This window comes from Mastacembelus armatus, chromosome 10 (assembly GCF_900324485.2).
Source record: "Mastacembelus armatus chromosome 10, fMasArm1.2, whole genome shotgun sequence".
In the NCBI taxonomy this organism is placed as follows: Eukaryota; Metazoa; Chordata; class Actinopteri; order Synbranchiformes; family Mastacembelidae; genus Mastacembelus; species Mastacembelus armatus.
In genome coordinates this window covers 16,900,290-16,928,104 of record NC_046642.1, presented here as the reverse complement: position 1 = coordinate 16,928,104, position 27,815 = coordinate 16,900,290, and the positions used below count along the sequence as shown (strand labels likewise).

At 39.0% G+C, this 27,815-nt stretch overlaps 2 protein-coding genes across 3 annotated transcripts; both read left to right on the top strand.

The window, feature by feature from the left end:
• The first annotated feature begins 198 nt into the window (after nucleotides 1–198).
• Nucleotides 199–9,738, top strand: LOC113144329 (cytoplasmic polyadenylation element-binding protein 4-like). Of its 2 annotated transcripts, none has more exons than XM_026330306.2 (12): nucleotides 199–335; nucleotides 1,277–2,392; nucleotides 2,508–2,606; nucleotides 3,470–3,560; nucleotides 5,481–5,504; nucleotides 5,830–6,006; nucleotides 6,294–6,383; nucleotides 6,500–6,618; nucleotides 7,052–7,166; nucleotides 7,259–7,440; nucleotides 7,584–7,812; nucleotides 8,232–9,738. In XM_026330306.2, the coding sequence occupies exons 2-11, from the start codon at nucleotides 1,331–1,333 to the stop codon at nucleotides 7,809–7,811; spliced, it is 2,187 nt and encodes a 728-aa protein (XP_026186091.1). In that variant the 5' UTR covers nucleotides 199–335; nucleotides 1,277–1,330; the 3' UTR covers nucleotide 7,812; nucleotides 8,232–9,738. The 2 variants fall into 2 exon arrangements, with proteins under 2 accessions (XP_026186091.1, XP_026186092.1); XM_026330307.2 differs by lacking the exon at nucleotides 199–335 and adding an exon at nucleotides 649–784.
• Nucleotides 9,739–19,571: 9,833 nt separating this feature from the next.
• LOC113144453 (homeobox protein MSX-2-like) lies at nucleotides 19,572–21,684 on the top strand. The gene is made up of 2 exons (XM_026330524.1): nucleotides 19,572–19,991; nucleotides 20,459–21,684. The coding sequence occupies exons 1-2, from the start codon at nucleotides 19,616–19,618 to the stop codon at nucleotides 20,905–20,907; spliced, it is 825 nt and encodes a 274-aa protein (XP_026186309.1). The 5' UTR covers nucleotides 19,572–19,615; the 3' UTR covers nucleotides 20,908–21,684.
• Nucleotides 21,685–27,815: the final 6,131 nt, after the last annotated feature.

The following is a 27,815-nucleotide window of genomic DNA, read 5'->3' as shown; positions in this document are numbered from 1 at the left end:
ATTTCAGGGCATCCTTATTTGGGAGGAGAATGTCTTGAGAGCATGTGCCATTCATTCAGAAGGCGTGTTGTGGGCGTGGCTTCGCAGAAATCATCCAAACAATGTTAGAAGTGAGGTGAAGTGGGCGTGGCTTCACGAGGGAAATCCTGACAACCCAATGGCTGGTGGCTGATGGTGGGGCGGGGCTTGTAGACGGAAGTGTCTCCCGACTGGCCCAGCTGTCATCTACAGGAGAGAGGAGACCATTTATACCGGCTGCCTAGGAAATGCAGAAAAAGGAAAAACGCTAAAATATGGCAACAGCAAAACGATAAGGTCATGACGCCGAAGTGAAGGTAGCTATGTCCGACATATCACCAAATACACGTTTGTCCGCATGTTAGAGTAGCGGTCGAGGTTGCATTTCGTTATTTCAAGATGTGAAAACGATGAGAAGGATTGGTTGGTTGTGTGACATTGAACATACAGGACACGAAACAGACGAGGTCGCTTAAAGAGCCACACACCATTTCCCACTTGTCATGTCCTGGAAATTTCCGCCGTGCCGTCGCTGCTAACGTTACCGTGTACGTTAACGAGAGTTGCCGGGCCGCTGTACGCGTTTATTGCCTCCCAGCTGGTTTGCAGAAAATGCTACAACGCCTCTGCGGCTATTATCCTAGCCTAGCTGCTCGGTGAAAGGAACTACCCTAGATTCAGTGCAGACAGGAGACGTCATCAGCATTTTCCTGTATTTAAATGGTTGCGTATGAGGAGGTCATTGCTGAAAAAGGAAGATTATTCGGTAGGTGTCCATGCTGTAAGCCGTCTCAGCGTTTGAGCGTTTACAGAAACACTGTAATGTATAAACGCACTTTAAAATAGACTGCTGGGCTCTGTATGATTAATAGGGGCACATGGAAGGTGGCGGAGCAGCTGTTAGCTCGCTGCTAGCTGCGTAACGACCTTTGGAGACGTCAGCTTTACCAGCTCAAGCTGTTAGCTGCGTCTGCTGGTTAGGCTGGGTGTTTTCCATGGTCGTCTGCCTGCTATTCGAGTGTTATTTCATCCAGGCCATGCGAGTCAGTGATTTAATCTCACTGATTGCATCACAAGACCAGGCAGGGTGCAGCCCAAACACATTCACTGCGTTTGGAAGGGCTTGTTTTTTTTTGTTTTTTTTTTATTTCACAGGCCAGATCAACTTGAGGTGTAACAGTTTTTTTTCCCTTTTTTTGTCACCTGTCCCCCCCCCCCTCCTTCTCCTCCTTTCTCCTTTACTGTGTCTCCCTTTTAGGATAAAGAAGACGGTGAAAGTCTGAAAAAACTGAAGATTTACAGGGTGTCCTAAATGGGGGACTACGGGTTTGGAGTTCTGGTAAAAAACAGCAGCGGTAACAAATCTGCTTTCCCTGTAAGGATCCCTCCTCACCTCCAACCCCAGCACCCTCACCACCCCTCCAACCCACCCAGCCCCCCTTCCTTCATAAACAACACCTGCTCCACCAATGGAGGCAGTGCTTGGCTGTTTCCTGCTGTAGCCCAACACAGTAACATGCAAGATGAGATTCTGGAGTCAGACAAGTCCAAGGCCTTAGACCTCCAAGACATGCAGGAGAAGACTCAGGTCCAGACCCAGGCTCAGGCCCTGTCCCCAGGCCAACAGGAGGCTAGCGGAGGACTAGGTGACCTCGAGGGAGCTCTGCCTGAAGACGGTTCACTAGAAAAGGGTTCCATAGAGAGCAGCGGTGGAAAGGAGAAACTGAGGATGGAGTCACCAGTGCTCAGCGGCTTCGACTACCAGGACAACCTGGGAATGGGTACGAGCTGTGCACAGTCCACCTCCTCCTCATCCTCACTTACCAGCTTCAACAACTGGTCCCCTGCTGTCCCATCCACCCAGTCTCCAGTGGTAGGGGAAGATGTTGGAGGGTTTTTTGGTCCAGCTGGCTCTAACACAAACGGGCCTCCCCTATTGTTCCAGAATTTCTCCCATCATGCCGGACCTGGTTTTGGAGCTGGAGGTAGTTTCTCCCCACAGATTGGCCCAGTGTCCCAGCACCACCCACCTACCCCTCATCCCCAGCACTACCACCCCCACGGTCAGGGGGTCCCACAGCAGCACCGGCGATCCCCAGCTAGCCCTCATCCACCCCAGCCCTCTTTCCCTCCGCATCCCCATCGCACTGGTCCATTCACCCAACTGCCCCATCTCACCCCTGCCCAGAGCAAGCCACCTTCACCTTGGGGTAACTACCAGAGCCCCTCCACTCCCACATCCACCTCCTGGAGCCCTGGTGGCTATGGTGGCTGGGGAGGCACACAGCCGGTTCGGGACTACCGGCGGGGAGTAGGGGGCATGACAGGCCTTAACTCCATCTCACCATTGAAGAAATCCTTCCCAAACAACCAGGTAAATGAGACTGTCAGAACTGATTTCAGAATCTTAGCAGATCTTTGATTGATATTCTAGCACACGGTGAATTGGGTTAGTAGATTTGTATGAAATTCATCTCTCTGTCATCCAGGTTCCCTCTCAGAAGTTCCCTAGAAATAGCTCTGGCTTCAGTCACAAGGGCTGGGTGGAGGACAATATGAGCCGCAGTGACAGCGTCTACCCTTTCCAGGTAAGCATGTCAAATGGATATATGTTCAGTAACACGTCTTCTTTTACACGATAGTCCTAATGATTAACCATACATTTTCACTGCATCAGAATTCACTTAAAAAGCAATACACTTGACTGTGATCCGTCAGTACCACATATTGAAAATACAACATGTCTATTGTGTTCTCCAGTGCCAAATGATGTTATTCCAGTCCCATCTGTATCAAATGTAACTAATGATCCATGAGCCATACAGAATACATGTCAGTCAAGTCCACAAAACAGATGAATTGTGTACTTGCATCTAAAGTCATATCTAGTTCATTTGGATGAAGCAGAGCAGTCTTATCTGCTCTGATCACATGGTTTTCTTCTTGTCCTGATTTGAGAGGTCTTGTGCTGTACTGCAGCTTTACATGCTATTAGCCTATTTAGATGCACACTGACGCATTTCGGCTTGTATTACATGTTACTCATTATAGCTTTTCTTTGTTTTTGAATTTGTTTCAAATGCAAATATGTGTTTTCACTGTAGGCCATATAATTAGAATTCATGTTAATTTCAAATTGGCCAAATGCAATGATTTTAGCTTCTGTGGTAGCATTTCTAATTGTCAGAAACAGGAAAGATGTTTCTTGATTGTAAATATTTGCAGGTGATTTTTTTTTTTTTTTTTTTTTGTCATCCCACAGTCTGTGCTCCATTTTCTGTTTACAGTACTTTCCACTGAGGGTCTCTATGGAGATTCTCTCTCGATTTTTTTTTTTTTTATTAGCTATTAGCATCATACCACACTATGTCAGCGCTCTTGCAGCTCGTGCTGCTTCGATGGTGATGTGGGCAGTGAGGAAGCTAATTGCTGTCTTCCTCTCTTTGAGCAGGAGAGAACACGGTCCTTTGATGGTTTCAGTATGCATTCTCTGGAGAACTCTCTGATTGACATTATGAGGGCTGAGCAGGATTCCTTGAAAGGTTGGTTCCCACACTAACAATGGTGATGAAGGCTTAGTTTTTCTCACTGCTTGTTGAAGATAAATACGTGTTTGCTGCATGTATTTTGATATCAAGTTGAAACTGGGTATTATTTCAAAGTGCTGGCAGGTGACCGTTGACACCAGGACAGTTTGAACATGCACACTGTAGGTCTCAAATATTAAAAATGGCTGTGTATATACAGCAGAGAAAATAACAGAAATATTGTAAATATCACTGTAATGGTGCTCGACATGGAGATTGGGATTACCTTGGTGGAAATTTCTAATTCTATGATAGGAAGTGCAGTTGAAATACTGTTTTTTCAGTCGGCTCTGATTAACATTCCTTTCTTAATGCAGGTTCATATATTGTCAGGATTTTGAGACTTTGTCTTGCAGTGTAACAATTTGATACTGACAGCCAAACAAAAAACCCAATGTATATTTAATGCAGCTTTGTTGTGGTGTTTATAGGGCTAGGTATCATTCAGAATGCTTAAATATGGGTGACAATATAACACCTGAGATTTGGTAATGACACAAAAGAGTACTGCAGTTATGTGCTGACTGGCAATCCAAAACTATTGATGGTTAGTATCCAGTGCTGGATATTAACCGTCAATAGTTTTGGACAACCCAAAGTTGTTTCTTTTGCTTGTTGGATATAACATACCTCTAACCCATTTAGAATATTTTGTATTTCACACAACTAGCTTCACCTAAAATTTACTTTTTGAGTCTTGATCAGTAGCAATATATCTGTGTATAATGTTTGTGGAAATTCTAATGGAAGGTGAGTTTTAAATGCAGTATAAGTAATAATTTCTCTTTGGGTATTTATTTTATTTATTTATGTTTGGGTAATTTTATCTTATTTTGTGATGACATAAATTGTCAATACTTATTTTTAATGATTCTTTGATCATATAGTGCCCGGTATTATTTTGGCTTGGTGCGAAACTATACATAAACAGTATGTTAAATTCATATCAGGTGGATGAACATTTCATAAGAGACCCACTCACACAGAGGTGGAATTGGAAAATTCACTAATAATTTGCATAGCTGTCAGGTCGAACAGACATTCTTCAAATTTCACTAGGGTAGTGCTGACTGCAGATTGAGAACAGAAGACATTGCCCCAAACCTTTCCTTTATGATGTCCGTGCATTCGGAAGCAATGTAAACATAACGGAAAGGAATAATTGAATGAATAGTGCAAAAATGACATGTATACAAATATCCAGTCAGGTTGCAAAGGTCAGAGCTTACAATGCCAGCCAACTGTTAATAAAAAATAATTGTTAAAATTGTGGATAGGAATTTGTTTTGGTGAGCTTAGATAAAATAAATAATAAAAAAAAAAAAACAAACGAAGACATACAGTTTTATTATTGAAGTTATATTACTTGTTTTAAAGCAGTCTAAACTGCTGTGCTTGTTGCAGTACACAAACAAAGTGGCTCTCTAGGAGGAGAAAAGAAACTATCATGTCAGTTGTTTCTGCAAGTAGGAAAATACTAATAATGCCATGAGGGGAGGTTCTGAGGCAACAAAGAACCAATATACTCCACCAGAGGCGGACAAGCCTTTTGTAAAGTTAATTTATGTTTGTTCTAATATAAAAAGCCAGTCACTAACTTTCCCTTGGATAATGATGAGCATTTTTATTTTGGAAGACATTAACACAGTGGTTATCAATCATATGTGCAGTCACTGACTCTGTAAAACAACAACTTACATAAGTAGAAGTGCATGTTGCCTTTTTAGAATGTAGAACCAGTTTTAGAACGTAGAAGCCATTTTGACTGGTCCATCACAAGAATTTCAATCTTTTGCATGTAGTGTTCTTACTTTTTTTTTTTAATGTGCCCTTTTCAAAAAGCTATTTCAAGAGTGTTTTGTGTTTTACATGCAGCGAGAAGTTACGGCAGAAGACGAGGTAATGATTGTGAATTTCTTTTTTTTTCAATGTTACTTAGAAAGCAAATAATGAATTGCTGTTTTGGCTATGTCTTTGCTAGATATTGTCACTGTCACTTATTCTGTTTTGAATGCTCTGAGGGATTTTAAGCCACCTTTTCTTCTGCAGAGTGTAAAAGCCTTTAAAGTTTGTCTGCCAAGAACTAGCAGCTATAATATTTTTGCTTCTACTGTCATAAAAATAGCGAACATGGCTGCTTTTGTATGTGTATCTTGATTATTTGCATCCATTGAATTCTTTAATTCTTGAAAAACATAATTCATTTAACCTGCATCTCCTCTAGGGCATTCCTCTCTGTTCTCCATGGAGGATGAGCGCCCTTTTGGAGAGGATGAATCAGGTGACCAGGGGCTTCCTGGCCTTGGTTCAGCTCACTGTTTCCCTCACCTCAATGGTGAGCGTGTAGAACGTTATTCTCGCAAGGTGTTTGTTGGAGGGCTGCCTCCGGATATAGATGAAGGTAAAGACTATTCCCAAATTTTTGATCTGTTATTGTAGATCACAAGCTGTGACAAACCAGAAATTTGAAACATTTTATCTGTGGTGTCCATAATGTTTGAATGGAATGCTTTGTTTAATTCTGTATTTGTGAGAATTGATTGCATGTAATACCGTAAGTTTTAATTTTACAACTCCAATATCTCAGTCCAGCTACACTGCAACAGGACATTCTTTAGTTTTATTGAGGGAGCACAGTACTGTTACTGACTGTAGTTAATGTTTTTCTGTCTGGGTTTTGCTTTTCAGATGAAATCACTGCCAGTTTTCGTCGATTTGGGCATTTGTTTGTTGACTGGCCTCACAAGGCAGAGAGCAAGTCCTATTTTCCTCCTAAAGGTGGGTCTAACAAGAGTGAAGTACTTTTGTGCCAGTATGTTGACTCTGCAGCATTAATGTGCGATCATGCTCTGTTTTTTTTTTTTTTTTTTTTTCCCCTTGGCTAACCGTTCCAGGATATGCATTCCTGCTGTTCCAAGACGAGAGCTCTGTTCAGGCTCTAATTGATGCCTGCATTCAGGAGGATGGCAAGCTTTACTTGTGTGTCTCCAGCCCCACCATCAAAGACAAGCCTGTGAGTGTCTTCTTCTATTATCTGCTTCATGCTTGTTATCCATCCATCTCAACAAGTGCAGTGTTCAAATTGTAGACTCAAAGTGATCTTTTAGTGTGTTTGTATGTCAAAAAACTGGAAGGTTCAGTGCAGCTCCCTTGTTTAATTATCAAGGAAAACTGTCTAAGCAAATTTAAATGGCATTGATCTGGTTACCCCCTTGGAATATTTATGGTGTCTCAAATGGATGTTACAGTAAATGATAAATGTAAGAAGTGTGACACCATCAGTAGGCCAGCTACAATAGTTCATTGTCATTCCAGGGGTTTCCTGGAAAGAGCCCCAGGCTGAACCAACAACATCTGACAATAGCAGGAAATTGAACCAACTTTAACCAATTTGTATCTTGCTTATAAATGACTAGAGTCTTTATTTGTTTTTATCATTGATGTAGGTCCAGATCCGGCCCTGGAACCTAAATGACAGTGACTTTGTAATGGATGGCTCTCAGCCTTTGGACCCAAGGAAAACTATCTTTGTAGGAGGTGTCCCTCGTCCCCTACGTGCTGGTATGTGTTTGTTGTGACCCCAAAATGCATTACATTTCTCTGATCAGAAGTAGTTAGTGCCCAATAACTTGCATTTTCATTTGCCATTGCAGTGGAGCTTGCCATGATCATGGACCGTCTATATGGGGGAGTGTGTTATGCTGGGATTGACACAGACCCTGAACTCAAGTATCCAAAAGGCGCAGGGCGAGTGGCCTTCTCCAATCAGCAAAGCTACATTGCAGCCATTAGTGCCCGATTTGTTCAACTGCAGCATGGGGAGATTGATAAACGGGTAAGATGATTTGATGTTAGCTTTTTCCTGAGGTCTTAAAAATGAGAAGTTACTATCCCACACACTGCTGTGTCTGCATTAAAGTGTTTCTCTGCCTCCATTTTAATACAATTTCCAAGTCGTCCATTTCATCTCTGCTTCAGGTGGAAGTGAAGCCATATGTCCTGGATGACCAGCTGTGTGATGAGTGCCAGGGCACCCGCTGTGGGGGGAAGTTTGCGCCTTTCTTCTGCGCCAACGTGACCTGTCTGCAGTACTACTGTGAGTACTGCTGGGCAGCCATCCACTCTCGGGCTGGACGCGAATTCCACAAGCCACTGGTGAAGGAGGGAGGGGACCGACCACGACATTTCTCCTTCCGCTGGAACTGAGGCGAGAGGGAAAGGGAGGGAGACAATACAGGAACAGGGAGGGATTGAGAGAAAGGGGTAGCTAGGGAAGGGGTATGGGCTATGATATGAAAAATAAATGCACTTTTCTTTTAAGTTAAAAAATAATTTATTTTTTATTTTTTTGGTAATTGGGCCTTCAAAAAACAATGAAATACTAAGAAGCGAGTGAAATCCCATTTATGTTTTGACTTTAAGTGTGCATTTTGCATATGGATGCATCAGATTTGGATTTAGGTGTTTTCTGACTTGACTGTACTTTCTTTTCGTGTTAGCTGGCAAAGCTGCTTACATTTGTTGTCAAGAGTAACATAAAATTTAAGTGAGTTTCATCATACCGAAATCAGTATACTACCTATGGAAGTTGAGTTTAAGAAAGGTGCATTTTCTTTTTGCTTGCAGGATTAGAGAACAACTGTACCATTTACCAAAGGTTGAGTGCAAATGGTTGGGGTGAACAGAGGAGGAACACCATTTCAGATGGTTGGACGATGGTTTTTCAAGCAGCTCAGTGTATAGCATCTGGCCATGTTACAAAAACAAAATCTCCCCTCAGTCTGGCACATGTGTTTAGATTGCTGGCACGAGTTTTTACGTCTTGGTTTAACAGTTGACACTTTGCAAACAGGAAGAGCAAACCAAAGATTGGCCTAAAATACATCAAAATCAGATGTTGGTCTGAGGTTTTTCAGGATAATGTGCTTGTCATATGACAGAGGAAAGGCTAGACTTGTCTGGAGTTTTGGTTTGTGGGTTTCAGCTAATAAAGACACAGCCCTCAGGGCTCAGGTATTGGCAGTAGTATTTGCTCACTTTATATTGTCAGGGATATTAGCACTGGAAGCTAAGATGTTAATGTAGTACAAACTAATGGGAATGCACAGTCCAGTCTCCCTGAGCTGTCCTCATGGTGTACCACTGCACGCTCTACCATGACTGGAGCTTCTATCACATGTGTTGTGATTGGATATGGTAGTAGCTAGAATTTGCTGTCACAGAGATAAAGATATTATTTTATACATGGCCTGCTGATTTTTGTACAGTGTTTTATAGCTGATTATTTTGTCATGAACATATAAACATTTATTATGCACTACTTTTCTAAATATTTTTTTCAATAGTCATTTTAGGCACATTTTTCACAGATGGGAGAACTCCTTTTGCAATACCTCATTTTTTTCACTTGGTGAAAAATAATTTTGTACCTTTGTTACTAAGAGATCTGCATTTATGGTAAACTTAATTTAAAAAAAGAAATGAATGATATTAATATAATTTTCAATTAGCTTTTATATATTTAAGTGCTGGTAAATCTAAAAATTGTCTGGTGCATTGGTGTGATTCTGTAGATAAAAAAAAAAATAAGGCTATCATTAGCCAGTCATATATGGATTCTCCTCTGTTCTAATTAACATAATTACAGGATCCTAAGGCATGACAGGACCTTTCTAAACTGATTTTGATAGTCTCTAAAATATATTCTGATATATTGCTCCTAGGTGTAGTTAATAAGATTATCAATAGGGTACATGTTTTGGCTTTGGTCAATGTAAAATCTTCCCTTCTATCACCGGAGTCGGTATCAGCTGTTTGAATATTTAGACCCTCTTTCTGGGACTGCCTGTAAGTTCTACTTATTCTTGGCATGCATATGTAATACAGAAATAACATGGCTAGTGTTAATGCAGGACCTAATGTAATGCACTAGATCTCCTTTTTCCTTTAACTTTCTTTTCATTATCTCTTTGAGATTGCCTCTCTTGTAGCCTCTCTTTTACATGATGGAGTCTGCCTTCCTTACACAGACATGTTTATGCAATCTACACAGTGACAACACTTTGAATGCGTTTTGCAATGTAGAGGACACTCAGTAGGACATAGGTGAGGAGACTCACTTGAATCACTTGACCCCCCCCCCCCCCCCCCCTCCCCTCCCTTTGTGATGTGGCATGCTTTGGGACATAACCTGAATGTGATTTAATGTTGCAAGTTAACTTTGAGCCATTATGTGCAATACTTATTCTTTCCAGAAACAAGTCTCTGCAGTGTAAGTCATTTAATCCACATAAACCATGCAGTCATTTACACATTGTTTCCTATTGTTCATGCTGATGTCTGCAAGAAAAAAAAAAAAACTAATTTATACCTGAATTTATTTTTAAACATTAGTTTTGTGCTTATTTACTTATTTTGCTACTACCATGCTACTGTGATTGAAAATATTGTATATACTAGGTCAATAATGTATTTAGCATTTGCTATATTTTCAATTGAAATGTATAACTATCATTTTGATCAGATTTTTGTTATATTTTTGGGGTGATGTGTTAAAACTTGTTGATGTGTCTAGTTTTTCTAATTGCTGTTTTGTGCTCCCCAAAAGAATATTATGTCTGTTAGTATTACTTGATTGCAAAATTTCAATAGTTTTTAATTGTATGCTGGGATGGTTATATTTATTAACTTTTTTTTTTTTTTTTTTTTTTTACCTGATATCATTTGATTTTTATTAAGTCATTTCACATTTATACGTAAGTTCCAATTTTTATATTTTCTTCCAGATTAATTTACGCTACAAACAACGTAAGTTTTTATAGTTGGTTTGTAGTATTGAAGTAAAACAAAATTCTAATGTCATGGATTAATTTGCTGCCAACTGTTTGTAACTGTATGCATACATTTGAAGTATTTGTAATGTGAGATGTTGAACGAATAAAACAGCTGTGAGGAAGAATTATACGCATAATATTGATTCACAGAAATTTAGGTTTTCCCCTTTCAAGCATTTTAATGAATTTGTCTCTACCTGATGACGCGGTCTGAGAGCGCTGCTTTGGCACATCTGGTGAGCTGGGTTGAATGAGGTCAGAGGTATTTTTAGACAGGTTTATTTCAGGCATTAGTGAGGGCTATTTAGCACCACTAATGTTGTCTCACTAAGCCTTCTCAATTAAAGCTTGCTTTATTGTTTGTTTTTTTTTTTTTTTGAGTGAGCTGTATATACATAGGCAACAATGAGTGAGGCCAGTCAGCCATTTTACATCCCTGATGTTATTCAAAGAGGTCTTCCTCAGACAGGAGTTATGCCTAGCACCCTTTTCCCTTCCATTAATTTGTTGAACTAGCATTGATGCAATGTAACTAGTAGTCTGTATTTAGTCAAGACAAAATTTTGAGAACCTTAGACATGACTACAATTCATACTTTTGTTTGACACTGACTTTATTGTACCACCTCACAATATAAAATGTTACACATTCACCAAAATCTGACTTAGTTTTGGCTTTTAACACTACAATACAGTATATTTTTCTAACAGTACACAGGTTTAATGAACTACGCTAAATAGATTCTGATTACTTCCTCCATTACTGGTTCGTGGGAAAGGTGTCGTTTCTAAGACCATAAACTTACCTGAGGTTTTACCAGATTGGTTTATGTCTGACCTAGATACATTTACACAGAATGATTTGGGGGGAGGTGGGGGCTGGGGCTGAGGCTGTTTCCATAGAGACTAAACTGAACTGTACTGTACTGTGCCACATTTTCCGGGTAATAGCGCCACCTGCTGGCTGACAGCTTTACAACAGAACGTATCCAGTTGTCTTCCAAAAAAAAAAGAGAAAGCTGTTTGGTTTTCAGTCCCTAGTGTGGATTTGAAGACAGGGAAACATGTCTCGGCCTAAGACTGTGAATGTGGTTTTGTCACAGCTGGGCTCCAGCCAAAGAGATGTACCACAGCCTGGCCAGACTGGGACCCCCTCTCAGACAGGACTACGGGAGGGAAAACGCGGGAACAAGCGAGCTAAAGAACAAAGTACCATTAGTACTCGGACCATTTTAAAAGTAAAATTGCCAAAACTCGACCGCCGCAATTTGTCCAAGAAGACGACTAGTGAGGACAAAGCGCAAGAAAAACGGATACTGGAGCCTGCCGTGCCTAAAGCCAAGACAACTATGAGAAGCACAGCAGGAGGAGGAACACAGTGTAATGCATTGTTAGCTAACAGTAGCTAAATAGACTGAGTTAGCTGGTTAGGTTAGCTATAATACAAGCTGTCTTGCTACAACTTTAACTTTGAACTCAGAAAAAATGAACATAAACATGTCTGACATGTCACTTAAGACTCGTCACAATTATATTTACACATTTACAACGCTGTAAATCACAGTTACTCAACATAATGCTAGTTTTATTTTGTGCTAATGCTAACTACTGTTTCTTCTGATGGATGACGTGAAAGGAGCTCTCTCTCTTTAGCAAATGTAATTAGGGTAAGAGTTACTGGGTGCAGGAGTCAGGGAGAGCTAATGGCTATAAGAAAACCTGTAATTTATCCAAATATGTGTTAAAAAATGACAATTTGAAGTAGTCATAGCTACTGTCTAGTTTTGGGGAGCTCTACAAACTGAAATTCACAATCTCCAGAAGAAAGTTAGCATTACCTAGCTAAGTCTGTCAGCAGCATTTAAAACCTCTCTAAGCTTTCAAATTGATTAAGTTAACTTCACAAGAAATTTTTCTAGACTCTACCGTAATATATAAAATGCTCTCCTAAGATATGTAAAATTTCTTAAAAGATCACCTCCATCTTGTTACATGGTGTTTACACAAAAAAAATCTCTCACATTGAACAACTTGAGAAGGAAAACTCATTCTTTGTTTGAACTTTTCATAACTCAAGTATTCATAAATTACAATAGTGGGTAGACCTATTGCTTGAATTTAAGGGGTCACAAGCTAGGAAGGCTGAAAACCACTGCAGTAAGGACGTCTAATACAGTCTTTCTGCAATAAAAGCATTTTGTAAGAACATCACATATAATATTTAGTTTTGATTTGAACTGGTAATGTTGATCAGGAGTCACCAATCCTGGTCCTCAAGGTCCACTGTCCTGCTGGTTTTCCAACTATCTCTGCCCTTTCAGTTTTTGATTGGCTGAACACACCTGATCCAGGTAATCAGCTGTGTGGAGGGCAGGGATATCTGGAAAACAAGCAGGACAGTGGGCCTTGAGGACCAGGATTGGTGACCCCTGATGTAGATGATAGGTTTAAAAATGCATTTTTTTTTTTCAGGTGCTGGCACAGATTCTATATCTGTTGATGCAGATGTTTACCTCTTCCCCCAAGGGCCCACCCTCCAAGCAACAAATGAGGAGGAAAAGGTAGGATTCCAACAACAGAATAGCTTTGAGAATAACTGGAGAAAACAGAAGAAATGAAAAACAAAACACTTAAATATTGTAAAAGGTAGGCTTCATAAGTCCTTTAGCTTTACATTAAAAATCTTGAGAACTAACAAGTCATCACAGTATGGAGGTTTGACATTATAGGTAAAAAGCAGAGGGATAGGCTATGTCTCCCACTCAAGACAGCCATTGTTTTTTCAGCTGTACTGTACATTGTGAGGTAAACCCTAATCAAATATGTCCCAGTGATGTTAATAGAAGTGTGCGTTCTGTTTAATCCAGTGAAAAATTCTGGTATTGTTAATGTTAACTGTAACACTTTTCTTGCTTTAAAAATCCAAAACATTTGCTATGAAAGTTACTTTTTGATTAAAACACTGAATCTGCTCCTCCTCATCCATTATATAGACAGCCACATGCTTTGTTTCGTCTGTACCCATGAACTTCCAAGCTCTTTTATTCCACCCTTCCTCTTGCTTTTCTGGACGTGTGTCCCCTTTTCTTGATAGGCCAAGCTTTCGGTTCTTAGGACCATCTCCAAGATGCTGGAGGAGAACCAGCTTATCAGACAGAGATTGGCCACCCTCAGCCAGGCCAATTGAGGCTGCACTGAGTGAAAAAATGGCCCACAGCCATAACAGGTCATGCGCCTTTACTCTATGTAAAAGATGTCATTGTTGTTGAAGCCAGTATTATAAGCCACTGGTTTGTGGCTCATTTGTATTAAAACATATTTGTTAGAGGCAGTTTTCTTCTACACAAAGTTCAATGGACAGTGTTATTGTATTAAAGTAATAAACATTCAAGTCTTTTTGTATTCAAACTTGTACAATTTGACAGTATGGCTAAATTAACTTTTTCGACCATCATATGTGTTAGTAATTACATTTGTGACAAGCTCTGCTGTTCATTGTAGGTTGAATAAATACACATCAAGTAATAGGTGAATAAAATAACACCACCAACAACAAATGCAAAGGTGTGTGGCATGCGATTGAACAGGTATTTATGATATTGAGTACATCCACAGTATAACATGTTGAAGGAGTTAGATTAGAAAATCTCAGCTAAAACTCTAATTTCTCCACCAGAGGGCACTAGTTTATCTAGTTTCATTGTCTGCTGTGTTAGTTTTTATTCAACACTATACAATATATTATTAGATTCTCTTACACTATAAGAGACTATTTTTTACTGTCATTCACCAGGCCCTTGTACAGTAAGGCCAGCACACCAATAAACATCTGTACTTGTGAGTTATGTAGCATCGTTACTGTTCTAATAATATTTTACTATAAAAATATGTTTAACCCTTAGGAGTCTACTGTCATGCCATCATGATCAAATCAAATGACTAGTTCAATGGCCTAGACTTGTAACGGTTAAAATGATGGCCCGTGTTGAGCTTCTATGAACTGAAAATTTTTTCTGTAATACCAAGAAGTTGAGTGTAGTCCTTTTGTTTACATAGTGGTGATAATTATCAAATAATAGTATTGAAATGATTTTGTTTACCAAAGGTTTCCGTGATGAATCTGCCATCAAAGGTTTCAAGTTTATCCCCTTTTTTTAAATCAGGATTTACAATAGTAAATCACCTTGAGAGCAGCATATGGTAGTGATTATTTTACCTCTAAAATAATTATTGTTAAACCATGGACAATTTACTTTAAATTGTTCTGTAGTTTCATAATGTTTTGATTGATGAGCTTCATTGCCTCTGTTTGGAGGCCAGTTCTGCTCTGAACAAAACATGGCAGCCTTATCAGAGTTCTCACTAAAGTTCATAGAAGTGTTGGCACTGCAAGTGCATGTGCCATGATATAAAGCATTCATTGTCGTTATGGAATGACTGTATGACCCATATTTACTACAGCTGTGAGTAATTGAATGTTTTGTAGTTTTCAAATTTTAAAGGATCATCAGATATACATATATACTACATAAAGGTTAGTGGAATGTATAATAGTATAATCATATAATGCTCGATTCAACCTTCAGAAAATTGAAGGTGCTTTCATGCTATTTCTTACCCAAATCTAACCAATCAATTGGTGCATGTCTGCTGCAAATAGAGCAAATAGAGTTGGTGGTTTTGCAGCAGAAAACAGGTGGTTTGTTAAAAGTGTTTTTGCAGCACTGAGGATACATGACTATTGGTGTCAAACAAGTCTTGCTGTGGTCAGTAAGGAGACTGGCACTCTTTGGCAGCTGTAGCTCCAGACCACACTGCAAAGACTGTTGACCAGCAGTTTGCTACATTATTTACAGACATTGAGGCCCCAGAATGTGCTGTTGTTGTGACCTGTTTAGGTCACTGTAATCAGCAGAAACAGTGGATGTGTTGGAGAAGAGAAAAAATAAAAAACACTGAGCTGTCAAATGTAAAGCAGCGCATTGCACTGTTGTGCGTTTAGTGTTGCCTTATGTTGTTGAAACTCTAAAACGCTATGCCTTTATGGATTCTAAGCAGCTTTGTGACGTTACAGTTGTTTGGTTTATTTGAATTTTAGTATCCTAGATAGCATGCATTTGTGCAGCATCTGCTTTTGATGATTTCTTTGCTTTAACACCTACTATACCACATCCTGACTGAAAAGACTCAGCGTGAGAAACACGATCCAGTAATGTCAGCATGTTTGAGAGGAGTGTTGTTACACAGCACTGCCAGGACAGTTTAGTAGAATACCAACCACCTGTGAGATTAGGGTATATAATGAGCAGATAGCGATGACTTGATAACTTGAAACTAAATGCTCCAATGTGTTCACCAGTATTCTAACTTTGCTTTCCTTTTCTTTGGTACCAAGGTGGCAGTGTATGTTGTGTTTATCAGGTCAAGAAATAGTATTAATGAAAATGATGATAGTGAACCAGATCAGTAAAGTTGTTGGTATAACACCGTGAGTTAAAAGATGATACAGTTCTCCAGTGAGCGGAGGGGAAAGAATGTACTAAGTAAAATGCTCATTTTCTGACATTACATGTAATCAGGAAGGTAAATTCCTTGAAAGTTCCTCTGTAACTGTCAAGACATTTTACACAAGACCGTAAACATGAACCTCATGGTGGTGCTAGATGAAAGGTCAGGGGATCATCAAAGTCATTTAAAGTCACCTTCTGGAAAGAGAAAAGAGATCTTGTCATTGTAAATCCTGTGACCTGTTAGGCTGTGAGATAAAAAATATTTGACATGTCCAAAACAGAAAACTGAATCCAACATGGTCAATGGAGATGCCTTAATTATGATTCTTATGAGATTGTAAAATGTTATTGTAAATTCTCTGTGTTTTCCCTCTTCTGTTAGTAATAGCCCCAACATTTTAAAAGTTTGGCAACATTTTAGCATTTTCCTCCTTTCATTCCTGTAAAAAAAATAAATACAAGGAAAAATTATTACAACACAATTCCATAATGTCATTATGATGACTCCTGTGTTTTATATAGATTACCAACTCCTCAAAAGCAGGAAGTTCTGGGAATTTTAAAATTTCAGGAAACCAAATGGTATCAGTTTGATCAGCTTTAATTCAGTAAACAGGCACCATCTCTTTGTAAACCAAGAGCTGCTTAGTGTTAGACTAATATGTCTCTTTAATCTCTGATGGCATCTACAGAGAAAGCGAGAGTGAAAGTTCATTAACCAGCTAGTCTTTCGTCCATATATGAATATCTAAACTAAAGTGAAATTTCACAGCTGAAACAATCTTCACAGTGCCACTGAGCTGCTCTTGGTCTTTGCCATATCGTGTCATTTTTATACATGGACATATCTAACATTGGATAAAGTGTACATATTTACCTATATAACATATATTTCAATGCTCTGTTAGAATCAAGTTGTAAATCATGTATCATCACATTCACATGAGAAGCCATTGATTCTGCAGCTGGATTCATTCACATTAAACACTAAAATCCTATCCGCAGTATTTAGTGTCTGATGACATTAATGCAGGTGTAGTTCTTTAGTGAACATATGGATGGGTGACTGCTGACATAGGGCTTCTTCATTTCTGCCCCCTTTGAAGGTAGTGGGTAGAAGAATATTTTCAAAACAAGTTTTTGCCGTAAATTTGACTTTTACATGTTTGTGGGGTTTTGCAAAAAGAAAGGGCTTGTGTTGATTTTGATGGTAACAACAATTCTTCAGTAGCAAACTGCAGACACTCTGATGTCTGAGTACATTAGTGTGTAAATCTATATGTAATATTACACTCCACCCTCTTCCCAGCACAAACAACGTTAGTGAAGTTGGGGGGGGGGGGGGGGAGCACCGGTAATTGGTGTTTCGTGTGATTAGTGTGAAACCAGGCCGTTAGCTCCCTCATCTGCTGCTGCTTTGCTCCATATGGAGACTGGCTGTAACTTTTGGTTACCTGGTTAGTTGCACCAGCTGTGTAACAGTGAGACCAGTGGACAGCAGGGAGGTGATTGGGCCTTGTTAGAAAATGACAGACTACAAAGCATTGGTCACGTGGGGCATGTGATGCACAATTGGATCACTGTCAAATTGAATAAAAAATTATTTGTTATAAAAATTCGGTTACTTCTGCTTATACAAAAAACTTACTTGAGTAACTAGATCGGCTAACAAAAACAAACAAATTGCTGCTTCTTCCCCTTGTGCACCCCTATGCTGCCACTTACAACTCCTATATGTAGTGGGTACATGTACTGCTGCTACTTCTAAGAGCTACTCCTAACTTTAACTATTGTTACTTCATCTACTACTGCTAGTATTACTATTTAACTATCCTGCTTCTGTTAATGTGTCCATTTAAAATGCTACTTGATAGGAAATTGGATCAACCAGTCATCTCTCTGACATGCAGTCTCTGTGTCAAACCCTCATGATACACTCCACTTTGTATAATCATCATTTGTTATATAGGAGAATACTTCAACTGCTATTACTTGACAGGAGTTTTAATTATACTAAGCCATTCAAGCAAAGAAGCATTTTATGTAGTATTTTCTCCTTTCCTGTGCCTTGTTAGTTTAGTTTTTATCAATAATTTGTGCAAAATAAAATGAACCATTCACATTTTGCTTGAATGTAATTTAGAAAAGTACTGAAATTTGAAGTTTTCCTGGTTTCCCAAGTTTACCACCACTATTATCCATAAATGCTTTCAATAGGTCTTAATAACTTAAGCTTTAGTCTAATTTCAAAGGTGCTCACAAACACACACTAACACCCACAAGTCAATGGACTCTGTAGACATAATGCAAATTGAAAGGCCTCTTAATTGATAAGAGCGAGCTCATGCTGTGTGAGCAGTTTGCCTCATATGGAGAGATTCATATGGAGACTAATGATTTTGACACACTGGAGAATCAACCCCCAAAGGCTGATAAAACTGTACTCCTGCTGATTACGCCCTCTCTCAAAGTGATCACAGGACTCTACAGGCAGCACACTCCAGTCACTTCACAGGTGGCATGTGTATATGTGAGCATCTGTTTGAGAGAGACAGACAGAAGAGTTGGACATAGTACGAGACTGTAGGACACAGAGTGCAATAAGCACATGCATGCACTTTTTGGTTGGTGATCAGGACATTGCATTGCTGAATGTTTCAGTTAGCAGTTAGAAGCATTGTTAAAAGATGTTAGAGCTGCTGTTGTACATCTCATGATGTTTCCTAATACCCTTGAGCCCTAGAGGTATAAGCTTCAAACAGGCACAAGATGCCTCTGTCTCCACCGACAGAGCAGAGACTGGGTCTAATCACAGCGGGCGCCACACACCTCAGGAAGGTAGCAATTTTCTATCATTACCGTTAAATCCTGCTTAAAAGAACTAGATTCCACAAGCCTAATTACAAGGTGTTAATAATAAGAACAGTCATTTGAAAGCCTACCCAAAACCATAATCCGTCTCCCAACGGACACTTACATTTAAGTGTGTGTTCACTGTACAGTGATGTCTGAAATTCAAAAGTGCCATGATGCTTATTGATTGCCATTGTGATTACTCTCTCAATTGGTGTTTGAGATCTTGCGAGTTAGGGCTTAAGTTAGGAGCTCTGTCAGCTTTTGTTAAGTGGTAATACAGCTCTTCAGATGTCACACTGATGCTTTTTATCCTGAGGCTGCTGATTCTCCGAGACATAGCCAGGCCAATCCACCAACCTAATTGCAGGATGGGAAGGAGTTTAGCAAACATGGGACTGATTTACATCTATTAGAAGTTTTTTTTTCCCCCACACAATACCTCAGTCTCATCCAACTTTCCTAATTCAAGATCTCAGGACTATTATCCTGTCCTTTCAATGCCAAAGGATTGTAGTTTGCAGAGAGAATACAAAAATACGCATTGTTGTGGTCAGTAAATATGATATAACCATTTTTACCTTCTCCCAGGGTTATTACTGCTAAATGAAGCTGATCAGTAGCTGAAATCCTGTCAAGTTGTGGGGGGGTGGGTGTAGGGGCACAAAAGCGATCTTATCTTTCCCCGACCCTGGGCCCAAGGCTTATTGGCTGACTGTGCCGAGTCCCTCCCACAGTTTTCCCAACACCAACATTGTCAAATTTGTGACAACTTTGAAGAAGTTATTCCAAATCTCTCCCTGTGTGGATGCTGCATGTTTTCACTTTGTGACAAAAAGTTATATTTTTTCTGTCTTGGAATTCAATATCGATATTGGCTTGGAAAAGAAAGTATGTCTTCCTCTGGAGACTGGAAAGATGAGTTTTCAACAGATGAGGATGTACAACCACCGCGGCTGAAGAAGCACACAACACAAGTGTCCAGTCTGCCCTTCAGCGTCCATGCACTAATGTTGGACAGGAGGCCACTGAACAGGATGGACAGACAAAAAGGAAATAACACTCTTGATAATTACACAGCTTACAGGCCGGATGAGTTTTCCCAGTTAGCATCTATTAAATCAAAGCCATCAGAAAAAGGGGACAGTGCGTCTTGGATGTCTAGTCCGATTAAGATGTCCACACCACCCCGTAAGTGTTGTGGTTTATTAAATTATTTCTATTTCTATTATTCCTATTATTTTTATTAAATAGTTATTTCTTTGGGTCCTTAAATCAGCAAATAAAGGATATAAGCTAACAGGATAAGTTGGAGGAAAAAAATCTCTGTTTACAGTTGGTTCTAGGTTTATAAGAGATACATTTATGGAAAGATAGGAATAAGCCTACATAAAGAGTAGAGTTAAACATGACAGAAGAATGGACCATTTTATTAAACAGAACTTTAATCCTGTTTCAATATTAAGATAATACTTTTCTTAAATATTTATTCTTTTTTTTGTTTTGTTTTTTTGTCTGATTAGCCCTGCAACATAGATAATTTTGTATAATAAATTAATACGTTTTTTGTGATGGTTATTTTCATAGTTAACTGATGAATCATTTAGTCTAAAATAGCTCAGCCAAATCTTAGTCTCACAGTTTTTCATGTCCTTTAGGGCAGCTCAGTCCAGCAGTCTGCTCTTTGAGGAAGCACAAAACCAACCGCAAGCCTCGCACTCCTTTCACCACCACACAGCTCCTGGCCCTGGAGAAAAAGTTTTGTCAGAAGCAGTATCTCTCCATCGCAGAGCGGGCTGAGTTCTCCTCCTCCCTGTCACTGTCTGAGACACAGGTCAAGATCTGGTTCCAAAACCGACGAGCTAAAGCCAAGAGGCTTCAGGAGGCTCAAGTGGAGAAACTCAAAATAACAGGTGGTCTTGGTGACAAAGCTATATTCCACTCAAGCTTCTCGCCATTAGGCTACCCCATCAGTGTTAATCTGCAGTCAGGATCCACAGCACTCTATGGACTGGGCTGCTCATACAGCAGCAACCCAGTTATTCCAACTGCACATCTGGCCATGTATACCTCACAGGTCGGCTACAGACTTTTCCATATCTTCTGAGAGGAAGCAGTACTATACAGAGTGATCTGGATTTGTGTGAAGAGGAATGACAAGATGTGTAATAAAGTCATGCACCTTATGAGACACCTTTGTGCAAAAGGCCTGAAGTGGAGCCAAAGCTTCATGATCTTGTGTTGATTTTCATGGAGAATTTAGAAATGTTCGTTTCGTTTTAAAAGAAACTCAAGGATACAAAGATTATCACTAATAATTAATAAAATATTGATCAGGCCATTTGTAGCAGATTATTTTTTCTTAATATCATACTACATAAACTGTAACTTCTTGGTTTGTCTTTTCTTTGGTTTTTGTATTTTCTGATAGATTCCAACACCAACAATATTATTTTTCACTCGTTAGCCTTACATTTTTAGAGATATTGTGTCATACCCAGAAATGTAAGAGGCTACAACAAAATTGCCTGCTTATAAGAAAAACAAAGTTTTCCCCGGGTCCAAAAATATGCAAGAATATCTTGATTGGTGACTCCAAATTCCAGGTATAAATAGCTTTCTATATGCCAGACCTATCTCACGTCAGACTGTACCCTGCCTCTAACTGATTGTCCTCTGGGATCAGATCCAGCTACCCAGTGGTCCTCCCCCAGATAAACAGCATAGCTGATGGATGAGTAGGTGACCCTTATTTTCATATATTTCATAATGCATACTTACATTTTCAGATGCTAATATTTTATGTGTTTAACATTAAATTAAATTTTTTAGTTAACTACCTGTTTTGTTCTCTTTGCCTGTTGCCAGTGGTTAATCTCATCAGTTACCTGGTGAGCTAACTCCATGTTGCTTGATTATAGCGGTCTGTGATACACAATGTTAAATGGGTGTTTCAGCGCTCATTAGCTCTAAATAACCACTAGGCCATTTGTTTGACATCCAGCTACTTCCTCCTGCAAACCCTACATCCAGTATGAAGCTGTGTCTGATTCTCACTCTAATCTGATTCCTGTGTTTTTCCTTCCACAAATGCTCAGCACAGTAGTAATTCTTGTACTAATGTTCCCAGGAAACCTCTTTACCAAACTTCTATGGCAGACATGTTTGAGATCTCATGACTCTGTCCTCAAGCAGAAGCAGACGTTGCTTTTCCTTTTCTCACTGCACAGTGATCTTCACCTTTTTTTTTTTTTTTTTTTTTTTTTTTTTTTTGACATTTAGTGTTATGGATCCCATTTGGAAATGCAACTACTCCCAGCTCAAATTGTCATTTCCCATGATTTTGCTTTTGGCAGCAGATCTTTTGACTTGTCAGAGCAGAAAAAGCACAGATGTTACGAATAACACTAACAATGACTGTTCTATTCTGAGTACCACTGTAAGCCACAAGAATGCGACAATAGTTCTTTTTAATTAGTCTTGCTGTTTTTCCATAGTTACAAGCAAAAATGTCCTTTTGTTCAGATGAACACGATGAACAATGATGTTTCTGTATTCATCAGTCAAGGAAGCTTTGATGTAGAGAAACTGTGCAATGATGAACCATATTATTCATCCCACTGACCTGTTTACAGTATTAATCCATTTTACAGCTTTAAACTAGACATTCACCAGGATGTAATACTGTATGAATGGGAATTGGTTAAGATTCACTGTAGGCCTATGTACTGTGTGAGTGGATGTTAACCTGGGTGGCATGAGTGAAGAGGTTGTTTCCTCTTTAAAGAATATCCAGATTGATGCGAAATTCTGTCCACAAAACACGTCGTTTCATAATGTCGTGATTGCAAACGTCAGTGTCAGGTTGAGATTTCTTTGTTTAATGTGAGCCATATTTTTAAACTGTATACTTTGGATGAACTCAGCCTCTCTCTGTGAACTTTGCATTATAGCAGACTGCCCCTTTGCAGCCAGCAGTTTAATTGTCCTTGAACTTGAATTCTGACTCTAAATCACTGTGAAATTATATGTGTTGACTCAGTGATAACAGAACAGGTCATTATATGGTCTCTTTCTCTTTCTTTCCCCAGTTCTCCCTCTGAAACTTGGAGAAGGAGAATGTTTGTTAGCATTAGCACATATTTCACAGCCCATTTGCTCCCTTGCATTTTGAAATTAAATCTGGCATTAGGCTGATAGTGAGGGCTTTAATAGCTGTGATTGCTCAATCACTTCAGCCTCCAATTTCAGTGTGAAACCTTAGTCGAGGAAATGACACACATTGCCAAAAGTGGATCAACTGACCTCTGATAAAAAAAGAGGTATTAGGTCTTTTAATGATTAAATACATAACCATAAAAGCACAAATAAAAAACAAATCAAAATCACACTAAATAGACATGTTGATTTGACAAAGAATGGCATGACATTTCATGGCAAGGTGCTTTGAGAAGTAATTTCAGGGAATACAACTGACCGATTTAAACTGGGTTTCTCAGGCACATTAGTCAGTGAGGTTTCAAATCATTCAAGGTTTAAAATATCTTCAGACAGGACAGCACAAGATCCAGACTTAAAGGATAAGTTCACATTTTTCAAGGCTTTATTAATACCACAGTCACGCACCAGTCATTTGTAAATTTTAAAGCATTTTTACTCCCAGCAATCATTAATAGACTAGATGGTGAAACAAACTATTCCTATCGTAACTTGATTCTAAAGTATAGGAGATGAAGAACCAAATTCACCATTGTGTACTAATAAATAGGTATTTTTTATAAATGACTCTGTTTTTGCATAGATTCATGACAGTTTTGTCCACAACTTATTTCGTCTTCGAGGGCCATCAATGACATCATGAACATTTACAGCAACTGAGAACTCTATCAATGTATATATAGGTGAGTATTAAAAAATAACTATTTTTTGCCTTTATTTTCACCATTAGATTGTATGAAAGAACTTTATTGCTACTGCTTGTCCTCTCTTGATAAGAAGACTTGCAGTTTTGTCATAAATCCACAGGGTGTAGCAGATTCCCATCTGTTACTGTACCCTCATTTAAACAATGCCGTAATCTCACTGGTCTCACTGTAGATGCATAATTGCAGAGCAGTGTTACATCAATTCTTCTCAGACTGAGCATAAGATTGAATAAACAGATCTTCTCTCACCTGTTTTATTGTGATATATACATATATTCACAATATTAAGGACCCATCCAATTACTTTGATTAGACTGGCATGAACAGTACCTTGTATACAAAGCCACTTAAACTGTTCAAGTGCATTAAGGCAAGACAAATCAGCCAGAGCCATTGTGCTAAAAGAGTAGCCGATTGGGTTTTCTTACTGGTCTTCTCCTTTCTTGTCCCAGCCTGTTAGGCAAAATTCAGAGGAACACTTCATCATCTAACTGCACACAGGTGCTAAGCTAAGCTACGGCAACTTGTTACAGAGCAGAAAAGCACTAATTTCTTAGTAATGCCAGATATATGTTACACAAAAGTATAGCAGGGTTGTGTGACAGTGCTTTTTCTTTATGCCACACATCTTGCACGAATAAAGCTTTGACATTTGTGTTGTTGGAAGTGCTGTAATTAGACGACATGCTTTTATCTTGTCTTCAAAGCTTTGGAGCAGGTGTGTTTCCCAGAACAATCACTGCTCTATCCTCCGTCTTTGTTGTGGAATTTCACATTCTCTGAATTTTTTTTCCTCTGTTTTGTTTTTATCTCAGTTTCATTCAGACTCTTTCTGGTTCATGTTACATGAAAGGTAGGAAAAATGAATAATAATATTACTCCCTCAGCCTTCAATACCTTGCTCTTAATTTGCTTTATGTGCTGATTGTAATGGCAACAGAGGTCTACACACAGTGTGGTACTAGGACTGGTACCTTTCGACTGGTTTTCAGATGACATGACCTATTTAAACCAAAATGTTCTAGGAACTCACTTCTAAGAACTACCTCGCTGAAGAACAGACCCAAGGGTCTTTTTTTCTGTTCACATTCACATCGCCAGTAGGAATGTTGAAGTAACCCAAGCAGCTGATTTGGTATAGTGACATCACTTCTGCATGATATTCAACAACAATGCTAGCGAAAGATGTCTGTGAAGATTTTCAGTTGTCCAGGAATAGTTATCTAGAAGCTGAGTCAAGTCAAAATGTTTCACTGCAGATTTAAGTGGCATCTTCAGACTGAGGATAATGCTAGATAACACCAGTGCAAATTTTTATATGTACACTTTGATCCCTCAAGATCTTTGAGTTTTCTCTGTTGTGTAAACAGTCTTGACTCCATTTGGTCCAATTATGTGAATTTTATTCCATGTCTAAAGTTGATGTTTATGCTACTAAAATTACATTTTAAAAATTCCAGTTGGTGGTGTACTGGAAAAGTACATACTTCTGAAGTAGGAGCTAAAAATAGTCATCCAAACCAGTGTTCTAAGAACTACTATAGTTCTCTGTTCCTGCAGTGCAGACAGACAAAAAAGGGAAACTACCTTCTAGGGTTCTAAGAAATATGAAAAAGTTCCTCCAGTCTGAAAGCACATATGAAGACACACCTAAGCTTTGCCGTTGAGGTCCTGAGGCAGAAGACCTGACCTTAGTTATGACCTTTTTTTTTAAGATCAGGGACATGCATGACTGCATGGGTGATATGAAAACACACTCCAGTATATGATCTTTTTATCCTTTTATATATTTCTTCTAATGTTTAAAGCTTAAAACATCCTTTATTTCTGTGGTCTTTCATGCTGTATTTTTCGTATGACAAGGATGTTATTGCAGGAAAACTGCCCTTACCCCTACAAAGAACCAGCCCAGTGATGGCCTGAGATGTTCACATTTGTGCTCAACATTAATGTCGACTTTTGAGGGTAACGATCAGCAAGTTACATTTTAGTTGCTGATTATCCTTGTGTGCATTCAGTACATACTATAATTTTTTTCCCCAGATTTGTTTCTTTACAAGCCTGCAAAGATTCACACCTTTAGTCTTAGATCTTGCTTTTATATTCTGAAGTGCCTCTTCTAGATAGGACACACCAGTGTCAACCAAATTAGCATCTCACACTGACATCTATATATTGCCCTGTGGGAGATTTAAGCCCTCCGTCCCATCTGTAGCCTTCGCCATTGTCTGTGCATCCTCTCTCTCTCTCCTGAGATCCTATGAGTCATCAGTCTCCCCTATGGCCTCCCCTGGTACTGAAGGAGACCTAGCCTTCCAACACTTTCTGGTAACTTAACACACTAGCTGATATGTCACATACACCCATATACTCAGAAATACTCCGATGGAGAGTGTGTTGAGAGAAATCTGATGGTGCCTCCTTACCTCTGATTTGCATTTGAAATTTGAAGTTGATACATTATGCATGTCATTCAAATTTATGTGTGCAAGTGTTTATCTTTCCTGTGGTGCATAAAAGAAGTAAAGAAATCTCTGTTAGCTTTACCTCAGATTGTTTGGTTTTACATAAAGTTGACAGACCTTTGGCCCAAACTTCATAATAAGACTGTGAGCAGTTTGTGATTAATTTTATTTTCATTTAACAGGTTAAATATTGGTAAATAAGCATGTCTGGTATTGTAAGGCATGTAACCCTGCAAAGCAGACCTGCACCCCTGTGTGGTAGCATATTGAATTATTGATAAACTGAAAATGAGCAAAGCAGTGGAGCAGACTTCCAGATTGGACAATTGAAACAGTTAATAATGTCTTCTGAAAAATCATTGATCTCCACTTCCTCTCTTGAAGTAATCACAAATGCTGATGTAAACCATTTAAATGAAAACAGTTTTTTTCTTTTCTTCTCATCTTTTAGCCCCTCATCAGTCACATTTTTATATTTAAATTTTCACAGACATAAATGGTTGCCATACAGTGTTAATTTTGACAGCTGTTTTAGAGTTAGTCTTAATCTTCAGATGAAAACAGTCACAATTTAGGATGCACTGTAAAAGTGTAGACTGACCATGCAGCCTATTTTGAAAAATCTGGTAAATTACATTCTAATTTTGTCTGATCAATGAGAAAACTTAAGACTATTTATCACAGTTTCAGTCATCAGATATTAGTTTTATCTCATCAGCTTTTAGTCCTAGTCCTTGAAAAAGAAAAGTTATTAATGAACATTTTTCATCATCGTTGCCATAGTATGCATCCTGGTGATGCTGGTGGTCCCTTGACCTTTCCTCTAGCACCACTGGCAGTAACTACTTTTGTAGCTTAAGGAAAAATGCTTTGACCGCCGCTGAAGAAATCAAAGGACAAGGTAGCTTATATATCTTTATAATGTAAACTTATCAGCCCAATAAATTATAGCTAATCCATGCACTGTCACACCATGAGCTATAAACAGAAACAAAAAGAACCTAAAAGTAAAGCTTGAAAGTACATCTTCAGATTAGTTTAAGATGGTATTTTAATTAAGTCTTGTTGTCTTGTGCTCAGACACATCTGAAGGGAGACATGTCCACTAACAAGTGGACTATGCTGCTAGATCAGTTCTCCCAGGAAGTTCTGCTTGTCATGCATTAGATTAGTTTTGCAGGAGTAATATAGGCACTGGGTGGTGTAATGAGTAGTAAGACTTGGGTTAAGACCCCAGGCAAAAACTCCTCTGTGTTGTCCTTGAGCAACACACTGAATCCCTACAAGTTGCAGGGAGGCTGCTCTGCAGTCAACCCCAACCTTCGACCTCAGTCTGGAAGAGCAGCAGGGAAAGAGATTTTTCCTATGAGAGTCATATTACATTATTACATGCACAGTAATCCCTAAAGTGGCTTAAAGCAGGTTATATGGGTTACTGCAGCATTGGTCAGCTGGCAAATTTTCAAAATGTTTTTCATCCCTGCTGCTTTATTTCCTGTCATATAGTAACTCCCATTCTGTTGCTGATTTTTCAAGAGCTTTTAACGACCTTACAAATCAGGCCGTCAGGTAGAGGTTACAGAGAAGCTGTCAGTTCTGTTGTCTTGAGTGAGGGAAAATTCCTG